The sequence below is a fragment of the Gnatocerus cornutus genome, chromosome 4, assembly GCF_029298725.1.
Source record: "Gnatocerus cornutus isolate USDA-ARS CGAHR chromosome 4, icGnaCorn1.1, whole genome shotgun sequence".
NCBI classification, from domain to species: Eukaryota; Metazoa; Arthropoda; class Insecta; order Coleoptera; family Tenebrionidae; genus Gnatocerus; species Gnatocerus cornutus.
In genome coordinates this window covers 9,304,049-9,327,479 of record NC_142236.1, presented here as the reverse complement: position 1 = coordinate 9,327,479, position 23,431 = coordinate 9,304,049, and the positions used below count along the sequence as shown (strand labels likewise).

Sequence of the window (23,431 nt, the reverse complement as noted above, 5' to 3'; positions counted from 1 at the left end):
ACAGACAAAGACGGCTATATTTTATCACTGCCGCATGCCGATTTATTTATCGTTTTGAGAAACAAAATCGCACCCATAGTTTCAAACCTTGACGTTATGAATTTGAAAATTAACTTAATAAAATAACATTTTTCTTTAATTTATAATTTCAATTTTTTTTCTTTTAAATTGAAAACGATTTTGGGGGTGACCACAAGATGACTGTAACCCCTAAACCTTGAATCATACATAAAATTCACAAACTTTTACTCATTATAATTCATATTATACAAGGATGTTTGGTAAGTAAAGCACCAAACTGTAACAGCAATAGAAAGTGAGTAGAAAGAGGTCTGTGGGCAAAAACCGTCGTGCTGAACCGACAGTTTTACCCACAGACCTCGGTTTTTCCGACCGTTTCGTTCCAACAGTCGAAACCGTCGTTCAAACACGTCGTGCAAGAACGAGGTTTGTGGGGCCCTTTAACGCGGCAAAAGGAGCGAAAAAAGTACGGTTCGGACGTGAAAACATCCTTAAATTTGTATCTTGTCGAACTCGAACATCTCAACTTCAGAAAGAGGCTCACCCAGCGCGATTTAGTATAGAGTTTATTAGATTTGCATACATAACACAGAACTGCAATGCCAAGAACAATCAAGACTCTAGATGGAATACGGCGTTTTTTGAAAAAATTATTCATTTTCTGGAAAAACTCAAAAAAAATCCGAATTACTACCGCGGAATCAAAATTTCAAACATCAAATTGATTGATGTTTAAAAATTGTACACTGTCCTTTGTCTTTATAACCTTAAAATTTATAAACGACACAGCAAGTGTCAGAAATTTATTTTGTATGTCAGTCACAATGACAATAAAGCTTGCTTCAATTGTCATGTCAAAAAGTGATGTTCGAAATTTTGATTCCGCGATAGTAGATCGGATAGCGCGGAAGAATTCAAAACCAGAGGTTGCTCGGATAACAAGGAGGCTCGAGTAACCGGGACTCGGATAATCGAGAGTCTACTGTATTAAAATGTTAAAATGTCATAAAGTTTTTTGACTCAGCCATTTTTTTTATATGTACACCCTGTATGTATAATAAATTTAATTATCGAGGATATTAAAATGCAATGTTTATTTGTGAATTAACGAATTTATTCCTAGAAACCCACCGATTTAGAAAAATTTGCGAGATTTTGCTATATCTTTTTCCTTGGTATGAACTTGGGGTTCAACTTAGAGAATGCATCGTGCGTCTGATATATTTTCTACTTTCATTGACAGTAGAATTTGCAATGGGCTCAGAAACCATGAAAGGCGCAGCCTGTCTGATTTATGAATTTTCCGCGTAACTGTTAAATTTTTAACAGCGAAGCCCGTTGGTTCTTTAATTTATTTTCTTTTGAACATTTTATTCTTTTTTTTCTTTCTAATTTTTCTAATTTTTTAGGAAAAACTACATTTTGACATGCACAATTATTTCTATTAGTTTCAAAATTCGAAAAACAAAAAATATGAAGTTATCTTAGAACTATTTTTGCTAAATATTAAATGACAAAATACAATTAACTAAATGGCCCTCGGAATTTTGAAGGCCTTTTTTGTTTCATGATATAACAAATAAGCAATCTCAAATTAAAGTCCAACGCCACGGAAATGCGAGGTCTACGAAAAGAGCGAGAATCCACACAATTCCGAGAGCCACCTAATATAATTACTATTAAGTAACGGAAACCTATAATAAGTAATAAATTTTTTTTGAAAAATTAATTAGGAATAAAAACATTTCAAGTTTTTTTAATCAAATATTTTTAGTCTGAAGGTTCATTATCTTCGCAATACTTTCGCATAATAAGTTTGGGCTTCGGAGCTTTCTCAACTCTAGGGGGACTTGCAGCTGGCGGCCAAAGAATCGAGGACATTGTACGGTTACAAAGAACCTGTTTTTTTTTACTTTATTTTTTCAAAGTCTGTCAACATTTTAGAAGCACTACAAGCAGTTAAGTGGTACAATTGGAATGAAACAAATAAAAAGTTGTACTTGATTTGTTTAATGAATGCAGCCCCTATATTTAAAATTAAATGTTCTGAGAATATGACTTTGAACTATAACATGGCAATAAACGTAAGTTTTATGTATTATAAATTAAATTGTTTTGTATTTATTGGGTTCTTTAGTTTTAGCTTGTACGAGTGTTTTTCTCAGCAATTTCAATCTTAAATAGTCTGATAAAAAACTAAAAGAATTAAGTAAGAATCTTGCTGTAAAAGTTAGTTGTTTCTTCTGATGAACTATATCGACGACCATTAAATATGACTCTTTCTACAAATTTTAGCAATTAACGATACCTTGTACTATTTTATGTTAAGTAACATTACATCAATCATTACTGATGATTATTAGTATTATTACTATCTAGAAAAGTCCTGGCTTTGCTAAGATTTGAATCAGGACGTCGAGGATTTCACTCAAATGTGAGAACACCTCTGCTATGACTGGCTTTGCTAACGTTGTTTCTAAACTACGTTTTGAAGCTAGAAATAAAAGTTATTATTTAATTGTAGATAAAATAGTGTCTATTACTCGCATGTGATGGGCAATTACATTATTACACTCAGATGAATTACTATGGTGGCTTCTCTCGTATTCTAATTTTTTCATTCTTATGTAATAGCCTTCATAACATGCGCGTTGCAGAATATATTATTATATGTTTAAGGTGTTTATAAATGTTTCTAGCATCAAGCGTGTCTTTGGAATTGGTGTCGTACACTATTTTGCCGCTTTGTTTTCATAGTGAATATAACTATCTTGAAAATTATTTATAAGGTTACTTACTTCAATGACGTTTTAGTTACGGTTTTGTGCCCAAGTTTTCGATACTCAGGTTTTAAACTACAACTACAACAGTTTGTTTCTCAAAATTTACTTTGTTTCATGTTTGAGGTTAACTGCAAATGTCAGTTGACAAATCGAAACCCACATTTGTAATGACCGGCACATTTCTTTAACATTTCACAGCCACCCTTGATGCTAAAAACATTTATAAACACGTTATAATAAGGTCGCCTCAAAATTGTCTTTAATTCAAAAGAAACAAATTTAATTTGCAAATTTATATTCTTCGTTGATTGGTCGATCAAGCTCCAGAATCTGATGCGACGCCAAAGAAGGGTAATTTTTAGCGATTTTTGAGTATTTGTGGAAACATTCGCTAATTCTAAAAGCGTGAGTTTTTGTCGGACAGTGCTGTTCCTAATGTAACTACCGCTGCAAGTTGACTCTCTTAAACTCACGAAAGCGATTTTCTCTCCTGTGTATACAAGCATTTTTGATTTTGCCTAAGTTGTCGCTACTCTTCCAAATTAAAGAGTCTGTGAGAAATTGCAAAAGACAGTCTAGCATAGTCTAGTATAGAGTTTTTATCAGGCTTTATTCGGATTAACATAAGCTGTGATAAAAAATCTTAGTTTTTTCAAGTTTTTTCAAGTTTAATCAAAACGGGACAGTTGCAAACTACATTTTCACTAAATTTTTACAAGGCACACTTCATTCATTTGTATGATGATCAATTTTGATAAATGCAGACGTGTTTCTATTTTTGAACACTAAAAACATCAACATATAAGAAGCGACAATTTTACCAAGTAAAATGATATTTGTGACACAAAACGTTGACAGTTTGTTGCAGACGTAGATATCTTTAAAATTAAAGACGACTTCAAGGGCGATCATGTATTGTGTAATGAAAAAAAGCGTATAATATATTCACTATGCTGGGTCCGGCAACCCTTGTGTCCACCCCCAAAATCATCTTTAATTTGAAAGATAAAATTTTCAAAGTTTCATTTTCACAGTTATCAAAGCTCTAGAAGCTGACGCAAAAATTTGTTTTTTATCACTGATAGTTTTGGCGTCGCGACGCCTTAAAAATGTAATTTTTAGGTAATTCTGAAGGTTTGTGATATCAACCCCTATTAATTTTTTTTCAATATAAATATGTTTACAATATCTCAGTTGTTATTTTAGATACAATGCAAATTGTCTTCAAAATTTGAGAAAAAAATGTTAGTTAGTTTCCAATTTCATTACGTCAAAGTTGGGAACTACGTTTACACCCATCTGTCAGCATCTTGTGTCACAAATGACATCTATTCTTTGGCTCGCTTTAGATTGTAACAAAAGTCTTACTTGATGAAATTGTCGCTTTGTCGATGTTAATTAACGATTTCTGGTGTCCATATAGTGCAACATGCCCGTGTTAATCAAAATTAACCTTTATAAGAGTGAATGAAGTGACTTGTGAAATTTTGGTGTAAACGTAGTTTGCCACTGCGCCGTTATAATTTTGAAAACTATCTTGATAAAGCAGCGTTTTTTTCGCAAATTTTAAACACAATTTGTATTTGATTTAAAACAAAAACTCAAATATTTGTGTTACAGTTATGTGGAAAAAAATTTGAATTCGCGAATATTTCCGCAAAAACTCAAAGATCGCTAAAAATTATACTTCTTGGGCGTCGCGACGCCAAAAAACCGTGATAAAAAACAATTTTTTTTGTCAGCTTCTTAGAGCTTCGTCAACTGTGGGCGTATGGAAATTTTCAAAATTTTGTCTTTAAAATTAAAAACGATTTTGGGGGTGGACACGTGTTGCCGGACCCTGTACAATTGATATAATAATGTTGTCACATTTCATCATCAATTTTTATTATACAATTTTGGTGACAAAATGATGTAGTGCACTTGTCAAGCCTGACAAATTGTAACAAACTTTTGCATTATTTATAATCTACTTTTATTAAAGTATCACCTTGTGTACTTTTGAAGATAACCTTGCATATTAAAACGAATAAGATACGCAAATCTATTTCCGCCTTTAGATTCAGTTCCGGATTTGAATTCTCAATTCTTTCTTTAGACTGTTCTGTTGGTCTTTCTTTCAGTTCAGTTTTGAGTTCTTTTGTCGATTTTTAATTCGTTTTACGTTTGGTTTCTCTTCGGACCTTCAATGGGATTTTATTTTGGTTCCGTTGATTTTCTTTCGGGTGTTTTGTTGGTTTTTCGTTTGTTTGTTCTGTTGGTTTTAGGTACTTTGAATTCAACATCGGTTTTTAATTATTTTTTTGAATTCTCCCGAACTTTAAAACGAAATTTAAAAATCTGCTAAGCTGAAAAAATTGACGAAATTAAATGGTACTGGATAACTTGAAGATGCAAAATAGTATACAGAGTGTTGTAGGTAAAAGTCTTTTTGTTTTAGAGATAAAATTGATCGAATATTTGGTCAAAAATTCCAGTTCGTCACTGGATTAAAAAGTATAATCTTGATTGCTGAGCAACAATCTGAGGTTTGTTCTTTTAGGTGGATATTTCATCAGTTACAAGTAAGTAGTAAAAAATGTTTTTATCGTTTTGATTGCTAGTCAAATCTAATAATTGAACTGATCTGACGATAGGAAGTCCAAAAAACGTTAAAGAACTTTTGTCGCTTTGGAGGAAGGCGAAGGATTTTTATCCGATTCGACATCGCATTGAAAAACTGCAGAACTGGTAAATTTACAGTAGTTTCCGGATTTAACATCTCAAACTCGTTCCTACAAAGCTGAAGTTCAGTCAGCTTGGTCAAGTTAACTAAAGCTTCTTTATCTAGGACTTTTATTTTGTTCTCTTCTAAGTTAATCTTTGTCAGATTGAGGGCACAAAAAGTGTTTCTTTCAACCGCCCCAATGTCATTTAATCGTATTACCAATGTATTTTTGTTATGGTTAAATTTTTCCGACAAGCATTCAATTTGCCTTGACAATTTTCAATATAAAGATTGCGAATCTCAGTAGTTCTGAAAATGTTGCAACACAGTTTTGTTATGTTTTGGTCACGAATGGCAAAGTCTGTGAAGTTTGGAGCAATAATCACGGTTTTTGATCCCCAAAATGCTAACGTTTTTTGACTAACCACCAAAATCAATCAACTCTAAAATCGACAAGGATGTCGTTACAACAGAAATTGTGTTGAAATGTGCTACAGATGGTTAATATCGCCGTAAGAATGATGAAAATTTCCCTGGAAATGCAAGGAATTGATTTATAATTAAAGATCCTTTTGAGCAACGCATGAAGAATATTACCGAATGTCGTGTTATATGATGTTTTTCTCGCTTTTCCGTGTCTTTGGCTTATTGTTGGCCGTCTTTTTAGTCCTTGGAGTAATTTTTATTTGAATTCTTCCAAACTTTCTCTAGATTTTTAAAACCATCGTATCCTCAGAAATTGAAAAAAAAAACCTAAGAACTAAAATAAAAAATCTGAGAAAACACTTTCTAAACATATTTTAAAAATCCCAAGAATTAAAAAAAAGTATGTTAAAATATCCGTTCTATAAAAACAACTAAGAAAGTGAACAGCTAGAAGCACAAGTGCACCAAATGTTTTTTTTTATTTTTTCTACTGAAGCAGTAATTTTAAAAAGTCAAAAAGTCCTAAACTTTTGGGTGGGTCTTAGTGACAACATAAAACATTTTGATATTTTTTTAAAGAAAATTTACGAATGGAAATTTCGTAAGTTAAATAATTTTGCTGTTATAATTGTATAATCACCAGCAAAAAAGTAATTTTGTCAGATTTTTAAATTTTTATTTACTTTCATGCTTGTTTCTTTCAATTATGTTTCTAGATCTTTTTTCTGTTTCTTCAATTTCTTTTGTGGTTTATTTTAAAATTTATATATTTATAATAGTTTTGTTCTTTTCGAGTTTTTTCATTTTTTTGTACTCTTAGTTTCGCTTTTACTTTTTCCGTTCGGATCTAATTTCTTGTTTCGAAATTACGTTCAGTTTTTTTCGAATCCTTTGTTCTTTCTTTGTGTTGTTCTGTTGATTTTTCTTTCAGTTTTATTTTGAGTTCTGCCAATTTTTTATTTAGTTCTACGTTCGGCCAATCTTCAATGATATATTTTTTTGGTTAGGTCTATTGTCCTTCAAGTGTACTATTAGTTTTCTTTTTGTTTGTTCTATCTGTTCGTCTGTCGGTTTTACATTTGGTTCGACGTTCGGTTTTTCAATATTTTTTTTTTGGTTCTGCCGGTTGTTCTTTCAGGTCTTCTTTTTTTTATTGTTCTGGTGGTTCTTCTAAAACTGTGGGTTCTTCTGGCGGTTTTTTATTCAATTCTACTCGCAGGTTCTTCTCCACGTCTTCATTTAAATTTTCTTTCAGTTTTACGAAAGCCGGTTTTGTATTAGGTTCTAGGTTCAGTTATTTTTTCAGGCTTTTTTTTGATTTATTTTTTGGTGGTTCAATCGGTTCTTCTGTCAGTCTTGTATTTGGTTTTACCTTTGGTTCTCCTTTCGGATTTTTCACTGATTTTCTTTTTAGTTCTGTCGGTTCTTCTTTAACATCTTCTTTTTGTTTTTTTTAGATCGTGTTGTCAGTTTTTCTGCCAGTTTTATATGTAGGTTTACTTTTGGTTGTCCTTTCAGATCTTTATTTAATTTTTTTTTTGGTTTTGCATTCAAGTCGTTTTTATTTTTTCGTCGGTGTTTGTTCTGTTCTTTTTTTTTGATTTAATACCCCTTTCTTTTTGAATTTTTCCTACTATTTTTCTTTTAATCTGATTTTTGCTTTTTTCTTAGTACTTTGAGTCAGATCCACGTACAAAAATGGTTCCTTACAACTCCAACTAAGGTTAAAAATCAAGTTGAAACGACATTTCCAATTTCCAGGACAATCGTGAAAAGCACACTTTTCCGTTGGCCATAGGGCAACGGTAGCCACACTTTTGAGCAACAGTGTGGAAAAGTTGTAAGAGTATTTCCACCTTAAAAGGCAAAATAAAAATTATATTAAGGCTACTATATCTTAATTAATTTTTCGACTAAAACTATGTAAATCTACATCCTACGGTCGATTTCTCGTTTTTTTTTTTAATACGAGTTATAAGGTACTTATTTTACGCAAAATTTCACTCGAATTCTAAATTTGTGCTCAAAATTTACGTACTACAACACATAACTGAGTTATAGCTAATTAATTTTCAATGCTCAATATCTGCGAAACTGCAACAGAAGCGTTCTTTAATATCGTTTTTCTTGAGCTTTTGTTGATAGTTGTTAGGATCTGCTCTTAGACAATCAAAATTTGGTAGTGCATTTTCTTGTAAAAAAAATTTTTTTTACTCAAACGATGAAAGAATTTGAATAGTTTTTTTTGACCACTTTTTGTACACTACTTGTTTTACCGATCAGAAGTTTACTCAGACGATAAACGTCAAGCTGATCCTCCGATTGATATGAAACTCAAAGGCATTAAAGGTCGTTTTTGCCTTGAAAAAGCCCTTTGAAAATCATCCCAAAAAGACTTCTTGAAAATCTATTTCTGTCAATGTCTAGTTAATTTGTAAAATAAATTTACGTTATTGGGGATCATTTTACGCAGAATTTGACGCTGAATCCAAATTCATGCTCAAAATTTCAGGTTGTAGTTAGATCTCGACATCTACGACATCTACAGGGTGTTCCAGAACTCGCGCAGGGTGTCCCAGAACTCGCGCCCCAGAGAGCAAGGAAGAGTGCCGGCCGCAATACAGATGGTAAATTTCAAAACAAAAATTGATTAAGTTTAATAGTATTCGAGAAAGGAAAAAAATTAACAACCAATCCCGAAACCGTATTCTAGAAGTAGAGTAAAAGGCTATCCAAATTTCCTAGGCAACGAGAGTATAATGTTCATCTGACCAATGGATGATATAATGTGTCCATAGTTACCAATTTTCAAATTCTGTTTAGCTTCAGGATTGGCTACAGTTTTTTTGTCTTATCTCGGTTATTTTTTGAGTTAAAAGATTATGGTTTCAAAATTTTCGATTAGAATTGTTGCCTCTATAAGTCCTTTCTCTCTGGGGCACGAGTTCTGGGACACCTGTATAAATAATAACGAATATCTCTACTACTCTGATTTCACCATGAATAAATGAATGAACGAATAAAATTTGAGAAACATAAATTCAAAATATTGAAAGAATTAAAAAAAACAGATCTCAAAAATACGCAAACCAGAAAACTTACACGGAAATGTCTGAAATGACTAACACTGAAAACTTATTGGAAAAAAAAATAGTACATTTTGTAACTAATTAGTCCATATACTCTGTAGGAGTAGATGATTTGCCCCACGAGTGTAGAATTGCTATTCTAAACAAGTTATCAAACTATACTTTTTCTACGACAAACAATAAAAAAATCCGTTACAGAATCTCAATAATCTGTAGTAGTGCAAAAACAAACTTTATTGCTTAAAATATAGTTTTAGGTACTAAAAACAATTAGACAGACAACACCTAAAATCACATAAAGTACACTCCTTAAATTTGATCCAACTCTGCAAGGTTCTGGTTTAAACGCAGTGCGATCAGTAGCTTTAAACTGAGAACAAATTCAATATTGTCTTTGATTCCGCCCATTGGAAAATAAAATTAGATTCCATACTATCACACTCAATTTGAAAAAACTGGATCTTGTAATTCTTGGAACAGAAATCGTACGAAATATAAATTAACGGATTATCAACTAGACTAATTGATTCAAAATAATGATTATTAAAAACTCCACGTGGCAACATTTCGATGTAATTACTAGTCAAATCCAAAAATTTAGCTGTTGATTGGAAGTCCATCAATGGCACGACTATCAACTGCTGATATTTTGTGACAACCGAAAGTTAATAAAACACTTTTGTTGGCTTGAAGGCTCATTGTTGGCGAGATCAAGAAGACTCAACTTGGTCAAGTTAGCAAAAGCTACTTTTTCCAATGCTTTTATATTATTTTCGTGTAGGTCAATCATATATCGAAAATATGCTTAAATTTTTCAGACAAGCATGACAGTTTTCAATGTCAATGCTCGACATCTCAGTGGTATTGAAAATATTACAGCAAAGTTTTGGTATTCTTTGGTCTCGAATGACGAAGTGTCTGAAGCTTGGATCATCATTGACTATTCGAAAGTGCAAAAGTGTCAACTCTGCACCGTTGATGGAAATTACTGTAAAATCGACGAAGATGTCACAACGGAAATTTTGTTGAAAAATGCAGAATATGGTTAATACCAGTAGACTGAGGGAGGCCATTGTGGCTTGAACTGGCCGCAAAAATGATAAAAAGTTTCCTGAAAATGCAAAGAATTGATTAATAATTAAGGTGGAGTTTTTCTTATTTTGTGCAACGCTTCGAAAATTTTATTCATCGTTGTGTCATACGTGTTTTTCTCGCTTTCCCCTGTATTGCTGGCTTTGACCTTTTGTTTGTCTGCTCCCGATGATCCTACCAAAATATTGCACGAAAGACGACACTCAAAGGGACTGGCAGCTCTGTAACATGAACAACCGAGGGTCCAAGTCCTTTGAAACTTTTGCACTTCTTGATCAGATGTTCCTTTGTCGCCTGGTTAAACCACCATTCTTTTACTCTTTTATCTTTCCGTTCGCATGTTAAAGACAATAGATAATAAACTAAAACTAACGACTTTTTCAGTCACCACTGCTGGTTTCACTCCTGGATTTGTGGAGTGAAACCAGCACTACTTTACTACTAATAATTCTCCTAGTAGGTTTCTGAAAAATCGTCATAAATGAGCGTAAAATATATATTTGAGAAACAGATCAAAAAAATTTTAAAACTAAATCTCAAAAATCAACAGAACTGAGAAATTAGACGAAATTCAATGATTCAGAAGGATTTGATGAAGCAAAATAGTTTATTTGGGAACAAGTTTGGAATGATCCATATTCTAATGGTGTGCATTCTCAACAAGTTTAAAAAATATACTTTTTCTACGGCAAACAACAAAAATTGTCATAGAATGTTAATATTCTGAAATGGCGCAAAAATAAACTTTACTTCTTAAAATATTGTTTTAGTAACTAAAAACAAATAGAAAAACAACTAAGACAACAAAAAAAGAACTTTTTGGATTAGATCCAACTTTGCAAGCTTTTGGAGCCAACGCAAACTGACCAATCGTATTAAACTGAGGACACTCTCCAGTCATCAACCTTGTCTTTGAAACCGCCCACTGGAAAATAAAATCGGATTCCAAACCATCACACTCAATTTGAAGCAAATAAATACTGCAATTCTCGGAGCAAAAACCATGAGAAGTATACATTAACGGATTATTAATCAGACTAATTACCCCAAAATTATGATTATCAAAAACTCCACGTGGTAACATTCCTATTTGGTTACCAGTTAAATCTGGTAAATTAATTGATCTGTTGATAGAAACACCATCAAAGGCACCACTATCAATTGTTGATATTTCGTTACAAATGCAGGTTAAGATACTGATTTCGTTTTGGAGGAAGGCGAATACTCCCTGTTGGAGAAACTTTAGATGGTTCGACATTACTTTAAAAACCGTAAAAACCGGTAAATTGACAAAAGCTCTCGGATTTAACATTACCAGTTCGTTCTTGCTTAGCTCAAGAGAAGTCAGCTTGGTCAAGTTAACAAAAGCTTCATTTTCTAGAACTTTCATATTGTTCTCTTTTAAGTCAATCGTAGTCAGTTGAAGGTCACAAAAAGTACCTCTTCTAATTGTCCCAATGTCATTGAATTGTATTACCAAATCTTTTTCGATATGTTTAAATTTTTCCGACAAGCATTCACTTTCCAGCTCCTTTACTTGACAATTTTCAATATAAATACTGGAAATCTCAGTGGTCCTGAAAATGTTGCAACACAGTTTGGGTATGTTTTGGTCTTGGATGGCAAAGACTGAAAAATTTGGAGCAATATTGACTATTTTTGATCTCCAAACTACCAATGTGTTTTTCTCGTACAAGGAATTTACTGTAAAGTCGACGATGATGTCGTTACAACAGAAATGGTGTTGAAATGTGCTACAAATAGTTAAAATCAATAGACTGAACGAGACCATTGTGGCACAAACTTGCCGTAAGAATGATGAAAATTTTCTAGGAAATGCAAGGAATTGATTTGTAATTAAAGGCTCTTTGTGCAATATGTGGAAAATATTACCGAATGTCGTGTTATGTGATGTTTTTCATGTAGTTAAAGTTAGCTTGGGATTGGCTTTGTGTTTGCGCCACAACAAAGGCAACACAACGTGTACTCGACTGCTTTTACAGTAGACCAGACGAACACTGAAATTTTAAGGGGAATTTTCATGTTTTCGCGTACTCTTTTTACAATTTTATGGCAATTTGACTTTGGAATAATAACCTCCCATAGTGACAATCAATACTTTGGTGTAAAATGTACAGAAAGGGGATGATCAAAAGGTTGCGCTCTTTTTTATCACTGTTATCGTAAAAATCTAGCATCTACCCCGGTGGCAGTAGTGTCAAAAAATAGAGATAAATCTCCCATATCAAGTTTGCCCTTACCAGCCGTCACAGAGTTGTAATCTCGCCCCATTGTAATTCACTTTCTGTAAATGTGAAAAATCGAAAATATACTTTAGTGGCATTAGTCCCAAAAAAATAAAAAAAAATCACTGATAAATTTTCCATATCAAGTTTGCTTCCACCAACCGTCAGAGGGTTGTAATCTCGCCCCATTTTTATTCACCCTCTGTAAATGTAGAAAATTGGAAATGTACCTCAATGGCATTAGTCCCAAAAAATAGAGAAAAATTCACTGATAAATCTCCCATATCAACTTTGCACCCACCACCCGTCAGAGGGTTGCAAATTTACAAAATAAAGAAAAAACATTTTTTTAATTTTTTAAATTTTTAAAATTTGAAAATTATTAATTTTGGTATTAAAACGACGTGATTGTTTTTTTGCTAATCAAATGTGGGCAATTATCAAATTAAATACGCGATTAAGTGAATCTCAATGTAAACTGGCTCATAATTTATGAAATTTCTAAAACATTTAAACAGAACACCTGCAGAAACCCATACAAAACCAAAATGTCAAAACAAAAAATGTTTAACGAAGAAAGACGAAGATAGGGTAGCCAATCGCGATCGTTGAACCGATAAAAATTGCTCACTCATTGAACACTGAATTTTGGTTAATTATACAAGGTGTTAGGTAACGTTACGGGCCATAGACTAATGGGTAATTATGGGCAGCAAACTGTCTCGGAATCTGCAATTAATTTTATTTTTTTCGTTTTGGTTAGAAAGCTACAAGGCAATAGAATGGCTTCAAATAATTTTTCAATTTTACAGAAATCCAAGTAGCTTTCGAACCAAACGAATAATTTGTCACTTTCCCGTCACATTTGAAGTTTTAAATCAGTGGCATCAATAAAAGGGCAAAACAATAACGCAATTTTATTAAAAACAGACAATAAAGCAACACTACGCTAGATGTTCAAAATAGCCACCATCTTGTTGAACACATAATTGTAAATGACACAACAATGTTTCCTTTATTGTACCCAACACATTTTCGTTTTGACGAACTTGATTTGTGATGTCCACAAAAATGGAACAAGTACGCCACTGATAAAAAATAGGAACTGTCAGTTTGACATCAAACAAAAAATTTCCTTCAGTAACTCTGATTCAAATTTTTGTAACCTTATGCAAATTGTTCCCTGATTGGTCACATTCAAAGCCTTCCAGCTCTTAAACGGTTCAAGAAAACCCGAAAAAAACTTCGAAACATTACTTTTCACGGCTGCCTCCATCACCCCTTTTTCTATGGCCGTAACGTTACCTAACACCCTGTATACATCAAAAAATTCATCGTCATTGTTTTGCATTTTTAAAAATGTTGCTTCCATGGAATCTATTAACATGTTCGCCTCGATTAAATTTGATGTAATTTTTTGAAAAAAATCACTTGTTGCTTTAATTATTCTCAAAATCTTATGGTACATACACAGATTAAAAACGAATGTAAAATCAATTTGGTGCAGGAAACCGATTGCCTCCGTTGCTCGGTTGCTATTTTGTGAAATCAAGACTTGAAAAAATGCAAGTATTTCTGGGAGTAGGCTTTTCAGAGCTGAACACGCATAAACCGGCGCCGTCCATCTGGTGTAACAAATTTGTTTTAGTTCAATAGGTGTTTTGTTGGGATTTATTTTCTTTTGGGTGTCTATAAAATTACTATGGATTGCAGAGCCTAACAAGAATATGTACAAAGACTCTATTAAATCAAAAAACATTTTTCCAGAATCCAAGCTTTTACATACGTCAACAGTAATTAAATTCAGCCGGTGATTGTAGCAATGTACGTAGATTGCTTTTGGTACTTGATCTCGGAAAAGTTTCTGGACCCCATTTGACTTCCCACTCATCACATTTGCTCCGTCATATGTCTGTGCAATGCACTTACTGATATCAACATCACATTTGGCCAGAACACTTTTTACATACGAAAATAAGGATTGAGCATCAAGTTTATGAGCAGCAGAAAATCCTATAAACCGTTTGTAAATTGTTCCTCCAAAATAGTAACGCAAAACCACTGATAATTGTTCCGTTTTTCCAATATCCTTTGTCTCATTACACATGATGGCAAAACAGTGCGACTGATTAATTTCCGAACTTATTTGGTTTAAAATCATTCGTGAGCAAATAAACAAAATTTCATTTTGTATTTGAGGACTTGTATATTTTGCATTCTTCTGAACTTCTTCAAGCAATTTCTTCTTAAGAACAGGATGGTGTTTAGCAAACATATTCAACAATTCTAAAAAATTCTCGCGATTACTGCTATCTTCATTCTCATTGTGTCCTTTTTGTGCAATATTCTGAGTTGCTGTATAAATTAGTATATCTATTATTATTTCAATATAAGTTCGATTTTCTTTTATCAAAGCTAAATGGGCTTCGTTGACCTGCGACACAACTGACAGTTCCGGATGTACTTTAGTTTTTGAATAGTTAATCCACCGAGTTAAACAATTTTTGTGTTCAATGCTGTCAGCGTGTTTATATCCTCTTACCACAAATGAGTCACTTTGGTTCCCAATAGAAAAATGTCTGCAGACGAAACAAAAAGCACTATCACTTATTACACTATATTCCAACCATATTGGAAACAGTTTGAACCACGCACTACTAAATTGTCTAAATTTTTTGCCAAATTTTGTTCTCGGAAACAATTTCAATTCAGGTTGTTTGGGACCATCCGCTGGACTTTGCGAAATATCTGTCGGAGCAGCAGGTGTCTTGACAACTTTTAATAAAGGTGCTTCGGTGTTCTTTTCAGTCATCCATTTCTGGAAGTCAGAGTAATCCCCTGCATCGTCTTCCGAAGTTTCGAAGCTTCTCTCACTCTCATCAGTTTCGTTTTCTTCGAGGAAACTCGATGATGTAGATGGTTCATTTTCATCCTTTTGTCTTTTGGGTGTCAATTGACTAAAGTAGTCCTGTATTTTGCGTTTAGCACTCATTATCAGTAAAGTTTTGTTCGATTAGAATGATTACACGAGCACGGCCTGCGAAGAGCTAAGTGAGAAGAAGGTATTCTGGACATATTTTTTTTCTTTTAGTCATAACAAATTCGTATTTTAATACCAATTCCTTGAAGAAATTCAGTCGGTAGTATTTAGTTACGCTGTGTTTCCAAAATGTATCGCCTATTAATTCGAGCAGACGTTACCGGATATCGTGCTGATAATAATACGTACGTAATATTCATCAAACTCCTTGAGGCAATGCGAAAATCAAATATTTTTTTCAAGTACTCTTTAGTATTTTTTTCTAAATTGATATGTTCAGTTTTATTAGGTGGGCCCACAGGTGGGCACCAAAATTTCAAGGTGGGCCTAGCCCACCCTGGCCCACCCCTAGCTCCGCCACTGCCTGTAACATTCACAAAAAACAAATCTCCGACGTAACCGCTGCCTTTTTCAGTTTGCCCGACGATTTTGAATTCAAAACTTTTCAAGTTATCTTTGAAACTTGTTTCCAGCCATGATCTGACTTTATTTTCACTCGCACCGTGCATTTTGAGAAGATACAAATTCAATGTGTGATTCGCGAATGGTGTTGCACAATAACTATGAAAACTGACAAGTTTGTAATTTTTATAGATTTCTTATTTTATCTTTTTCACATAGATACGTGTCAGTCCAGAATATATTTTTTTAAATCATCAGCGCCTACATCACTATAACCTACACCTATAACCTACACCTATAACACAGATAATTTAATTTAATTTGATCTTTCAAAACCAAAGTGTTAATACGCGAGATAGATAAAATGAGATAGCAGCAACACCAAAAAGATGTATTTGAATGTGTAGGGGAAACCGGTATCAATTGTAACAGGTGTCACTTGTAACAAAGCCCATTACAACGCCATCTTTTTGAAATTTTAAACATTGTTCAGAAATAAAGTTTAGATATACCTACTTTTGCAGATTGAAATTGGTTTTTATGGCAGGGAAATAAAAATTATCTGGTCATTACCACAACCCTCCGAGAGCTGACCGTACCCACAATAAATCATATTCTTCTGCCATTGCACAGGGCCGGGATTGTTTACCCGCTATAAGTACTACCTGCAAGCGACGTTGTAATAGTAAGAGTTTCTGCCATCATTCGACAGATAAAAGTGAGAAGGCAAAAATTTGTTAAAATAAATTCTGCCGCAGAATAACCCATAATGCTAATTTCAAAATACTTTAAAATTAAACTATGTTTTACAGATTGCAAAAAAATTTATTCATCATCGTCATCACTCTCCAATAATTCATCTTCGTCACTTTCCCCAACATGAATAATAAATTGTTGTACATTGGGTGAAACATACGAATTTTCCACGTCGATGACATGCCTGACACAATTTCGCCATAATTCTATATCAATTGTGGCAACTTCTTGCCTAATTAGCTAAACCACAGAAGAAGAACTTAAGGTAGGCGATGTATTTTTCCTCCGAACTCCCCTTTTCAATGAACTCCAAACCATTTCTATTGGATTCAGAACGCAATGGTACGGAGGAAGACGGAGAACCACATGGCCGCTGGCAGTTGCTAGTTTGTCCAGCACATATTCCTTTGGCACTTCCACATTCTTAATTGCATCCAGCAACACAATTTTTGTTAACTTTCCTTCGGGGATAGGAATTCCATTATTATTCATAAATAATATAATGTTTTCCTTACGCGTTGCCATCGATGGTTTTTTGGTAACTAATCGGGAATGATAGCTCGCGTTGTCCATGACTATCACCGTATTTGGCAGAATTGATGGTAGTAGCTGATTCCTAAACCAAGATTCAAAAAGCTCTGAATTCATGTCCGAATGGTAATCAGCTGAGCTGTCCTTTATAAGTTTCGCCGATAAAAGTAGTCCATTTTCTACCCAACCATTTTCACCACCACAATGAAGGATTATAATTCTTTTACCTTTATGTGTTGTATTTTGTAGCGTACAATTCTTGGTCCCATCCTTTTTTGACGACATCATGAGTGTCATACCAAGTTTCATCTAGGTAGATGATGTTTTTTCCTTCTTCTCGGTATCTTCTAATTTGATTAATATATTCCCATCTCCAGTTTCTAAGGCGTGGTGTCTCCATTATGGCCATTTTCCTGTCGAGGGTTTTATATTCAAATCCGATGTGTCGCAAATACGATCGAAAAGTCTCGTCACAATAATTTATTTCAAAACCCAACTCTTGCAATTTTTTCTTGAGGGAGGCTGTAGTTGGCACCACATTACTTTTATACATATTATATATAACTTCCTTAATTTCTGTTTCGAGTTCATTGGAAATCTTTGAAAATTGTTGTCTGTGAACTCTTTTTCGTTCTAAATCTTTACTATTAATAATTCTTCTGACCGTTGTATAAGGAATTTCAGTTAATTCACTCGTTACTTTGATTGCCGCCACACATTCTTTCTTCAACAAATTTTGATAAACCCTCTTGACGATGAGTTTGGCGTCTCCCGAAAGGTGAACATATCGAAACCGTTCTTCAATGTCTTCTTGATCCGCATTTTCTAAAACTTCTTCAACTTCTAAACTTTGTTCTTCAGCAACTTCCCACGGACGGAACATTTTAAATGGCCACGGCACGATTAAATACAGGACAACACAACACTTTTTGAGTTCAGTGACGAAATCAATCTAAGGTAAATTCTTTTCTGACAAAACTATTTATGTGTTTTCCTAGCATAGTAATGATACTTTAATTAGTTAATAATTGGCGAAACAAAAATGTTTAGGCAATCAGGGGAAGTATTAGAAACCGATTATTGTGACGACAATATTTGCGTTGATATTACGCTTCACGACACAATACGGACCTGGACAAGACCAGCAGCATATTATTTATGACAGGGTAATATTTGCGGTATTGCTCCATTGTTGGCATACTTAACTGCGGCACAATGGGACCCTACCATAAAAACTAATTTCTATCTGCAAAAGTTTACATTATCTAGCTTAAGACTATGCGGTATGCACGCATGCTGTGTACATACCATGTGTGCTAGAGCCAAATGTCTAAAAAATGAGTAAAAAGTAAATAAACAGTGTCACATTAATTCCACTTAACTGGGGAAAATAACCAAGAAGGAGATATTGCAAGATAAGGATCATTTTTTGTATTGTCTTTTCTTTGATTTCTTGTTGATTTGTGTTTGGGCTATGGCCAAACACATTAAATAAAATCAATAATGTTTGTATTAGTTATTCGGTGTCAATTGTAACACATGGTCTGGTTTGACAGTAACAAGTTATAATTTGTAGAAAGTAGAATAATTATTACTATAGACATAAGATGGTGGAAACGTGCTTCAAAGAAAGTTTGCAAAGTTGTCAATTTCAAATAACTGGACAGACTGAAAAAGGCAGTGGTTACGCTTCAGATGTGTTCTTTGTGCAGCTAACAGGCATCGATAAACAAGGAGCAAAGAAAAACTTTGATTTTGTACTAAAATGTGACAAACTTGGTGTTCTAACGGAAAAATCAACCACTTTGTATGAATTTTGTATGAGAAAATTTTCCTATATTTTCAACAATTTCAACGTGAAAAAAGTGTAGAATGATAGTAAACCAAGATGTTATGGTGTGTACGGTGAATCTCGATTTATCATTGTCATGGATAATTTAAAGAAACTTGGATATGATCTAAACGACTTTAAAAAACCGTTGACACAAAAACATATTAGTTTAGTAGTAAAAGAGTACGCAAAATTTCATGCAATTTCAATCGCACTGAAGGAGCAGCAACCTGAGTTTCAACGCTTGGTTCAAGATTTTCGTACAGATCTTTTTGCAAAAGATTGCTTGTGAAGTACAAGAGTTGATAAAGGATGAACTAGCTGAACAAACTGTAAGCGAATAGATGAATTTTAAAGATAAAGTCCCTTTAGTGTTGGATGAAGTATCTATAAATGATGACGTCTTTCAAGTTCTTGTGCATGGGGTTTGTTGGAATAATAATTTCATGTTCTATCAGGTAAAAATTAGAAAACATTTTTTTACTTTACTAACAATTTGTTTTCAGAACAATGACAATTTTAGTCTCAGAAGTTGCAATTTTAGATTGGCAGACGGCTAGAATTTTTTCACCAATTTTACCAAGAGTGGAAAAAACATGCTAAATTCGGAATTATGATGTGCCTTTTACCAATCAAAGTTTCATACGCGGAAAAACAAGAAATGCCTGATGTAGCTGAAAATACAGCAAAAGAAGGTGTTGGAGCATCTTTTAATTTTTCCATCAAAAATACAAACGGTTTTAAACATTGGATGCTGCCTATTATAAAATACGCTGTTGACACTGAAATAATATAATCATAAATAAAAATTTGAAATATTTAGATACAAATGCAAATTAGATTTTCCTTCCTATTTTTCAAACTTTATAATTTCTATGAGTAAAAGTTAAATAAATAGAATCCTTGACAATACCTCTACCAATAACTTAAACAATTATTATTGATAAATGTTTTAGACATCTAATCAACAGGCACGTTTTGTATTGTTTAAATGACGTTTTGTTGTAGATGCTTATCTTCAAACATTCGATCAAAACTTAATCGCAAACACCCGTTGACTAGAAAACATGTTGATTTAGTGGTTTGACAGTACGCCAAATTCCATTCAATTTCTATCGCACTGAAGGAGCAGAAGCCTGAAGAATTTAAACGTTTGACTCAAAATTTTCAATCAGATCCTATGAGCAACTTTTTTAGCGAAACAGGTTTTGTAACCATTTTGCAAAAAGTCGTCTGCGAATTACACAACTTGTTAAAAAACGACCTGCCGAAACAAACTTTGAGCAAATAGTTAAGTTTCAAAGATAAACTTCCTTCAATGCTAGATGAAGAATGATAGATGAAGTCGGAATGGATGACGACGTCTTGCAAATAGGAAGTAAAAATCATGCAACAATCTTTCTAATTTACTTATTTTTTTATTTCAGGATGATGAAAAGTCCAATGTCTCAGAACTTGCAATCTTGGACTGGCAAATAGCCAAACTTGCGTCACCAATACTAGATTTGTCTTATTTCCTGTTTGCATGCATAAATCCAGCGGATGTCGCAGATCTAAAAACGATTTTGAAGGATTATTACGATGCATTTTGTGATTCCTTATCAGAAATGGGCAGTACGTTTCCAAAAACGTATTCTTTTGAAAGATTTTACAACGAATGGATAAGTCGGGCCAAGTTCGGAATCGTAATGTGTCTTTTACCCATCAAAGTCGCATTCGCAGAAACACAAGATTTGCCTGACATGGGTGAGAGTGCAGAAAAAGGTGAAGATGTTATTGCGTCCTTTGATTTTTCCATAAAAAATACAAACACTTATAAAAATAAGATTTGGCCTATTATCCAATACGATGTTGAAAATGGATTGATATAGTAATATGTAATTTGAAAGTGTTGAAGCTAATAAATTTAATTCCAAAAGTTATGTATGATCTCATAGATTTTTTAATCAACTTCCCTTTACTTAAAATAACTCCCAATTTCTCTAAATAAGCAGAGAAGAAACGTGGTGGCATTTTGTTAGAGACAAACAAATGTAGGTACTGTTAAAACGTTTTGTATTTAAATGGCGATTTGTTGTAGATGCTTATCTACAAATATCTGATCAAAATTTAATGGATCGATTTCATTCGATATCGTCTGTTTAAATGAAAGTGATAACATAAGATAGCTAGCAACAGTAATCAAATCGATAAAACTTAAGTACTTGACAGTTTCTTTCCATGATTATTACTCTACAAACCTTCTTTTATCTCACATTGAAATTTGATCTTTCCAAAATGAACAGTGCAAGTCCAAAAATTCGATCCTACCTTTTGACGGATAATAATGAACTTTACTATGTGTTAACTCAAAAGAAGACTAGCAAGCAAAATAATTCGATTACATAACATTACATCAAGTTAACAATACACGCAGCCAAAATCGATTGCACAATATTAAACCAAGTTGATAATATCGCTCGGCAATGATCGAATCTCCAGTTCGGACTTCGGTCGGTGCCAGTACACTATCTCCTTCTCATATAAATGTGAAAAAGCAACACTTTCACTCACACGTTTATATACATCAAGTGAAGTTGCATTTAGTGTTGTGGTGTTTCTTCCTGTAAAAATGAATAATCTGAATGAAAAGCAAGTTAGAACTTGGCTAGAAACCGCCCTAAACAACGAAGACTTGGCAACATTTTTGTTTAATTTAACTGGAAATACAGAAAAAGGCAGTGGCTATTGGGGAGATGTGATATTCGTGGATGTGTTGGGCACAACCAAACAAGGAGTGAAAAAAGAATACAGTCTCGTTCTAAAATGTGATAAGTCTAGTGAAGCCTTTAAAAAATTATCCCCAGTTTTTCGCGAACCATTCAAACGTGAAATTTACTTCTATCAAGAAGTTGTTTCCTGTTTCCAACAACTTCAGCGGGAACTAAGTATAGGCAACCCATTCAACAATTTAGCAAAGTGTTACGGAGTGCACACTGATGCATCCAGAAAAGTTATCATAATGGATAATTTAAAGAGTTTTGGTTATGAAATGAACAACATGAAAAATCCGCTGACTAGAACTCATATTAATTTATTAGTGAGAACATATGCTAAATTTCACGCAATTTCAGTGGTATTGCGAGAACGCCAACCTGAGAAGTTCCAAGAGCTAGCGAACAACACGCATGTGAATGTCCTAAGAGGCTTCTTTAAGGAAACTGACTTCGTGACGATTATCAAAAAAATTGCCTCCGAGCTATACAATTTGTTTAAAGACGATCTCGAGAAAGAGGTATTAACCAAATGGCTTGCCCTCAAAGACGAAATGGATTTTGTTTTTTACGAGATGGTTCCAGACGCCCACGATTTGCACGTGTTAACTCACGGAGACTGTTGGAATAACAATTTCATGTTTAAATACGTCGTAAGTGCGAATTCTTGTGAAAATTAACGATGTTTGACAGTGCAATTTCAGGATAATGAGAAGAAAATTATTTCCGATGTAAAAATTCTGGATTGGCAGTTAACCAGCGTCACTTCTCCAGTCCTAGATTTGTCGTATTTTCTCTTTTCTTGTACAGGTCCACAGGATGTTGCAGATCTAAACACTATTCTTGAAGAGTACTATAGTGCGTTTAGTGAAGCGTTAACTAAAATGGGAAGCACCTTTTCGAAAACGTACTCTTTGGAAACGTTTTTCCAAGAATGGAAAAAATATGCGAAGTTCGGTCTTGGAATGTGTCAATTGTTAGTCAAAACTGCCTTCATGGAAAAAAGTGATGTGCCTGATATGGTTGAGACTGCCGAAAAAGGTGGCGAGATTAAATCATCCTTTGACTTCGAGATTAACAATACAAATGGATTTAAAAATAGAATGCGGCCCATAATTGAATACGCATTTAAAAATGGTTTAATGTAAATAAATATTTATTATTGTAATAAAAATTACACTAAATTATTTTCAACAATATATTTGACCACAGGTTTTATTCTTGATTTCAGAAGTTTCCTAATTCCGAATCTCAAATCTGAAGGTTTCTGTAAAATTTCCCTGTTCTTCTGCTTCGCCTAAATCAATCACAATATCGTCCTCGCGAAGACAAATCTTTAAAGTAATGAGATGACAAAACTCCACGTCAATTACAACATCTTTATAAACTTCGTGAAGAACTTGCTCAGCGCATTAATCGAGGCGAAAACAACATAACTATAAAATATATAAATCACGTCCTACAAATTGTTGATAAATCAAAAAACTAACTGTTGTTAATTACAATATTTCGGTTTTTTACACAAACATCTGTTCGCTATGTTCAAAGTTTAACGATTTGGTTTTAGAAATAAACAATACATTACCTGGGATTATCGCATTATTCGAAACTTGGTTAACAAATAATATTTCAGACTCGTTAATTAATATCGATGGTTATTTATTATTTCGAGACGATCGTGAATCACACAGAGGCGGTGGCGTCTGTATTTATTTAAGGGGATTCTTCCGGGGTAGGCGAAACGTTTTTTCCAT

General features: G+C 33.6%; 3 protein-coding genes and 2 long non-coding RNA genes across 5 annotated transcripts; 3 read left to right on the top strand and 2 right to left on the bottom strand.

Moving 5' to 3' along the window:
* The first annotated feature begins 1,686 nt into the window (after positions 1 to 1,686).
* On the top strand, positions 1,687 to 3,860 carry LOC148176366 (uncharacterized). Its single transcript, XR_015769982.1, has 3 exons — positions 1,687 to 1,903; positions 1,950 to 2,105; positions 2,165 to 3,860. It is a non-coding gene; the product is annotated as an uncharacterized LOC148176366 (long non-coding RNA).
* A 10,193-nt stretch (positions 3,861 to 14,053) lies between these two features.
* On the bottom strand, positions 14,054 to 15,356 carry LOC148176365 (zinc finger MYM-type protein 1-like). Its single transcript, XM_088035064.1, has 2 exons — positions 14,151 to 15,356; positions 14,054 to 14,080 (listed from the first exon to the last, which is right to left on the bottom strand). The coding sequence occupies exons 1-2, from the start codon at positions 15,354 to 15,356 to the stop codon at positions 14,054 to 14,056; spliced, it is 1,233 nt and encodes a 410-aa protein (XP_087891190.1).
* Positions 15,357 to 16,631: 1,275 nt separating this feature from the next.
* Positions 16,632 to 17,976, bottom strand: LOC148176364 (uncharacterized). Its single transcript, XM_088035063.1, has 3 exons — positions 17,348 to 17,976; positions 16,854 to 17,178; positions 16,632 to 16,802 (listed from the first exon to the last, which is right to left on the bottom strand). Exons 1-3 carry the CDS (start codon positions 17,974 to 17,976, stop codon positions 16,632 to 16,634), a joined length of 1,125 nt encoding a protein of 374 aa, XP_087891189.1.
* A 1,032-nt stretch (positions 17,977 to 19,008) lies between these two features.
* LOC148176363 (uncharacterized) lies at positions 19,009 to 20,846 on the top strand. Its single transcript, XR_015769952.1, has 4 exons — positions 19,009 to 19,382; positions 19,431 to 19,619; positions 19,933 to 20,302; positions 20,352 to 20,846. It is a non-coding gene; the product is annotated as an uncharacterized LOC148176363 (long non-coding RNA).
* Positions 20,847 to 21,434: 588 nt separating this feature from the next.
* Positions 21,435 to 22,993, top strand: LOC148176362 (uncharacterized). The gene is made up of 3 exons (XM_088034229.1): positions 21,435 to 22,330; positions 22,382 to 22,821; positions 22,909 to 22,993. The coding sequence occupies exons 1-3, from the start codon at positions 21,536 to 21,538 to the stop codon at positions 22,976 to 22,978; spliced, it is 1,305 nt and encodes a 434-aa protein (XP_087890355.1). The 5' UTR covers positions 21,435 to 21,535; the 3' UTR covers positions 22,979 to 22,993.
* The last annotated feature ends 438 nt before the right edge of the window (positions 22,994 to 23,431 follow it).